General features: G+C 56.4%; 1 protein-coding gene across 1 annotated transcript in view; it reads left to right on the top strand.

Moving 5' to 3' along the window:
• Positions 1 to 1,336, top strand: part of THNSL2 (threonine synthase like 2) — a 10,518-nt gene extending 9,182 nt beyond the window's left edge. The window contains exons 6-7 of the mRNA XM_003799230.3: positions 75 to 226; positions 605 to 1,336. Of these exons, the coding sequence (XP_003799278.2) occupies positions 75 to 226; positions 605 to 827 (375 nt within the window). The 3' untranslated portion in view covers positions 828 to 1,336. The remainder of the gene's footprint in view (positions 1 to 74; positions 227 to 604) is intronic.
• Positions 1,337 to 1,849: the final 513 nt, after the last annotated feature.

Raw genomic sequence — 1,849 nt, 5'->3', positions numbered from 1 at the left:
TAGAATGGGGCTTTCCTCATCTTTCTCTGTCTACCCCCAACCGGACCCACCCTTCTGACCCTGGGGCCCTTCAGCTTTCAGAGTCAGTGACATCTGAATCAGTGTCGGATGATACCATCACCAAGACCATGTGCCGCTGCTGGGCCGAGAACCAGTACCTGCTGTGCCCCCACTCAGCCGTGGCCGTGAGCTACCATTACCAGCAGGTGGATAAGCAGCAGCCCAGGTACAGGCTGTGGGGGACCCTTTGACTTTTGGAGCCCTCCTCTTCTCCTTTTGGGGAAACAGGATTGTGAACAAATGTCTTTAATGGGCTATGGTGGGTAGTGCATGGGACTGTGTCCAGGAGCTGCAGGCCCAGAAGAAGTGTGGCAGATATATATCCCAGGCACAGTCGGTGCAGAGATGGTGGTTGAACTGCCTCCAACCAGAAAGAGTAGTTTGCCAGGCAGTGTTACAGTTGAGATAGGTTCAAGGTGCCAGTTTTCTGACTGTCTCTCCCCTGTGTCCTGCCCTGTTCTTCTCTTCCTCTCCCACTCTCCCCTTCACCTTCCCTCTGTCCATTCTCTCACCATCCTGCTCTCATTTGTCCCATCCCTGGCAGTGTTCCCCGGTGCTGTCTGGCCCCTGCCTCTGCAGCCAAGTTCCCAGAAGTTGTCCTGGCTGCCGGGCTGTTCCCTGAGACTCCCGCGGAGATCCTAGCCTTGGATCACAAGGAGACCTGCTGCACCCCCATGAGGAGAGCTGACAACTGGACGCAGATGCTTCGGGACACCATTGAGGACCTAAGCCAGCAGTGGAGGGCTCGTGGCCTGAACTCAGAATAACCAGGCTAGAGTTAGCTTCCCTTAGGCCTCAGACCGCAGGGAGCCGCACTCTCTGAGCTGCCTGTGCACCTTCTCCCCTTAAGAGCTGGCGTAGGAGATTCTCCAAGGCTGCTCCACTGGGTTTGGGGCCAGCTGGCTTTGCTCTGTTCCATGGCTGTCCTGTGCTCTGATCGTGGTGGTGCTGAGCCTCTCACCAGGGAGGCTGGGTGAAGGGTGTGGGTGGTTGCTGAAGTGCCTCCAGCCCCTGCTGGACCTGCTGTATGTGAACATTTCAGGGCCTGCAAATGAAGAGCCTTCGGCACAGGAACAGCCATAGCTTCGGGGCCTTGGGATCCCAGACCTGTGAAGGTGAGGGCTGCTCAGCTCCTAAAAGCAGGCCTAAGGCTTACAGTCTGTGAGCCTCAGTTGACCAGGCCCCCAAGCCAACTCTAAGGTCTACCGTATCAGAGGCTTCCACCCTTTTGAATGTGGGGAATCCCTGCAATAAAGTGCTCTTGCGGTGGATTGGAGGTGCTGCACGTCTGGTGGGGTGTTGTGGTGTCTACACATCTACCTGCTGTGTGCGGTCAGCCCAGTCTTGAGGGGCTGGCACAGCAGGCTGGGGCAGGTGGCCCTGGTGGTGGTGGTATCCACAGGGGTTGAGGTAGGGATCAGCAGATCAAGGCCTTGTGAGAAAGTGTAGGTGCGAGCGTGCAAACTGAGCTGAGTTGCCCCTTTGCCTGTATATGGCACACACTGGCAGAGCTAGTTATCTGTACTTCTGGGTTCACATCCGTGTGGCTTGAGGAGAATTTTAGACAAACAAAAACACATGGATGTCAACATAAGCCTTGTGCTGTGGAGCCTTGGGGCCCCTCTGGAGGGCAGGGCAGGACAGGCTGGCTTGGGGTGATGCTACTGTTACCACCCTAAGGGCTGCTATGAAAGGATGTCCAGGCATCTGGCTTTCAGAACTCCCTTGCCTGCCCCGAGGTCTAAAGGTGCTGGTCACCCAGGGCTGATCTCTGCCTGGCATTCTCCAT

This window comes from Otolemur garnettii, unplaced genomic scaffold (assembly GCF_000181295.1).
Source record: "Otolemur garnettii isolate 467f Iridium unplaced genomic scaffold, OtoGar3 scaffold00147, whole genome shotgun sequence".
Taxonomy (NCBI): Eukaryota; Metazoa; Chordata; class Mammalia; order Primates; family Galagidae; genus Otolemur; species Otolemur garnettii.
The sequence above is the reverse complement of the archived record's forward strand: the minus strand, read 5'-3'. Positions and strand labels throughout refer to the sequence as shown.